We start from the raw sequence: 2,516 nt of genomic DNA, 5'->3' as shown, positions 1-2,516 counted from the left end.
AAACAGAAATTAATTTTTCCCCAGTTCAGGAGGCTAGAAATGTGGCTTCAGAGCCCTGAGTCCGTAGCAAGGTTTTCTCCCGATGTTGGCTCTGGATGAAGTCCTGGTCTCCTGGGAGCTATTGTTCTCACATCCTCTTCATGTGGATGGCATGTCTCTTCCACTTTTCACTTCGTTTGATTGCTTGTTTAATCTCCTTGACATCTCAAAAGAGATTGATTTTATATACACCCTCATCCTAATCCTGCCTTCTGCATATAACAGAGACAATTTATTCCCAAATGAGTATAACAGCAGGCATAGAGATTAGGATGTTCTCAAAGGACACAGAATTTCCCTGACTGATGCACTTTTCATTTTCCTAAAACTTTTTCATAATAAATAAATCATTCCATGTCCTCTGAGAAAATCTATTAAGATTATCACTTTGGAAACTTTCCCAAATAGCCAACATAACCTCTCTGACCTTTCTGCTTTGAATTAAACTGGCCCAGGAGATCCTGTTGGACATGACTATTTTGACTGGACCTTTTTTGGAGGGCAGCCTGTGTATGTCTCCAAAAACTTGCTTGCAGCCATCCATTAATTGCAAAGATATATTGAAATGTTTTGTTTGGAACAAGCTCATGCACACAGCAGTACATTTTTAACTTACCTTCATATGCCATCATCAGTTTATGAAATTTAGAATGTGCAATTTATGTATTTTATTTGGTGAAATTATAAAATTATCCCTTAACATAAAAATAATACTACATATAGCCATTTCTATTTGTGTAATACTGCATACATTCTTTAAAAATATATAACATTTAAAGTAAAATCTAACTGTTCGTTTTTAAAATGATGAATTATGGATTTTGAAGAATATTTCAATAGCCAAAAGGTCCACCACTCATAGATAACCATGCTTCACACTATAATTTAGGGCCAAACTCTCATGTGCTATCTCATCTGGTCATCACAGCAACCCATTAGACAGATTAGTGCTTTATTATCCGCATTTTTGGGATGAATATAGTGGCTTTCCAAGGACACAAGATTTAGTGGTCAGAGTACCAGATCTGGACTCTAATTATCCTGATTTCAGATTCAGTGCTCAAAGCCTGGATGCTACAGTTCTCAAGGAAAGTTATACCCCAAACCGTGGTTCCACATAGCTTTCCATTAGTTTATTTTTTAAAAACCTCCATTATAACGAGAAAATAGGCATGTGTGTGATAAGCATAAAAGTACCAACATGTCTGCAACTTCAACAATCTTCACATGTACAGTTTAATAGCATTACTTTTGCCGTCCACTTTGTTCATTCATCATCATTAACCATTCTTGAAATTTTCCATTACCTTTAACAGAAGCTCAGTGTCCCCAAAGCAAGCCAACTTTTTAGACTTAAGGAAAACCTATCAGAAAATGCTTCCAGAAAAATTTATGCTTCACTAAGTCCAAGAAAGATAATGGATTTTCTCTAACTTTAGGTTAGTGGATTTTAACAGGCAGGGGAAAGTGTAGTAACAAGTTGAATGTTTAGATTTTCTATCTGTGAACAGTCAAGGAAACCTGGACCCAGAACTACACTCTGCAGCCATCTAAATGAGGCCTCCATTAAGTCCAGATGGAAGAAGCATACCAGCCTGTGTGATCTAAGGATTGTAAATAACATAATACAAATCTGAAGGAGGGAATGGTATCAGAGTTTAAATTGTGTTGTGAACACTGGTTTGCAGAAGACTATGGATGACAGTGGAAGCCCCACACCTATCTTCAGGGTCCACATATAGATTAAGCTTCTGGAGAATCCACTCTGACCATGATCAAGAGATGCGAATAGTCTTGTTACTAGAAAGAGACTATTGTAGAAATGATCATAGTCGATATAGTTGGGTTAAAATGTAACATCTTATTTGATCCACCTTTAGACTCATTTAAAAATTGTATCAGTTGAAAAACAGTGAAGGGGACACATGTGAGGTGATGAAGAGCCTTGCTATCAGGCAGCGTGCATTGGAAAGTAGATTATGGCTGATATGGTTAGGTTAATTTATCACCTTATCATTTGGTTTCCCTTTTGATTCATTTTAAAGTTGTTCTGGTTTTTAATATTTTCCGCTTCCTTTTCATCTCTGTTTTGTTATCGGTGTTAGCGCTTTAGTTGTTAGTTTTATTGGGTTTTAGTGTATGAAATGCAGGATGGGTGAATCTGCAGAGCCAGTAACTGGGCTCATGGTTTCTCGAGAGTGGGGCAGGAGAGCTTGGAAGGGAATGGGGAGGTGATAAGATGAGCACAAGAAAGAAGGAGATGCTTTAAAAGTGATTGCAGGGACGATTGCAGAACCCTTCTCGATACGATTAAACCATTGAATTGTTCGATATGTGGACTATGTGCCAACAAAACTTTTTCTTTTTTTTAAGAATTACATTGTGATCATTTGTGGTTACAGCTATGTACATAAGGGGAGTTTCCCTAAAATTTAAGTTGTCATTTTTAAAATCTAAGAATAGAGAATTTCCCTACT

General features: G+C 36.8%; 1 protein-coding gene across 1 annotated transcript in view; it reads right to left on the bottom strand.

Annotated features, from left to right (window-relative positions):
• Nucleotides 1-668, bottom strand: part of FAM89A (family with sequence similarity 89 member A) — a 41,737-nt gene extending 41,069 nt beyond the window's left edge. Inside the window, exon 1 of the mRNA XM_004712199.2 lies at nt 656-668. Within this exon, the coding sequence (XP_004712256.1) occupies nt 656-668 (13 nt within the window). The remainder of the gene's footprint in view (nt 1-655) is intronic.
• Between the last annotated feature and the right edge of the window lie 1,848 nt (nt 669-2,516).

Source organism: Echinops telfairi, unplaced genomic scaffold (assembly GCF_000313985.2).
Source record: "Echinops telfairi isolate 266 unplaced genomic scaffold, ASM31398v2 ScPeMD7_7424;HRSCAF=8462, whole genome shotgun sequence".
Lineage (NCBI taxonomy): Eukaryota > Metazoa > Chordata > Mammalia > Afrosoricida > Tenrecidae > Echinops > Echinops telfairi.
Note: the sequence above shows the minus strand (reverse complement) of the source record. Positions and strands in the feature narration are given on the sequence as shown.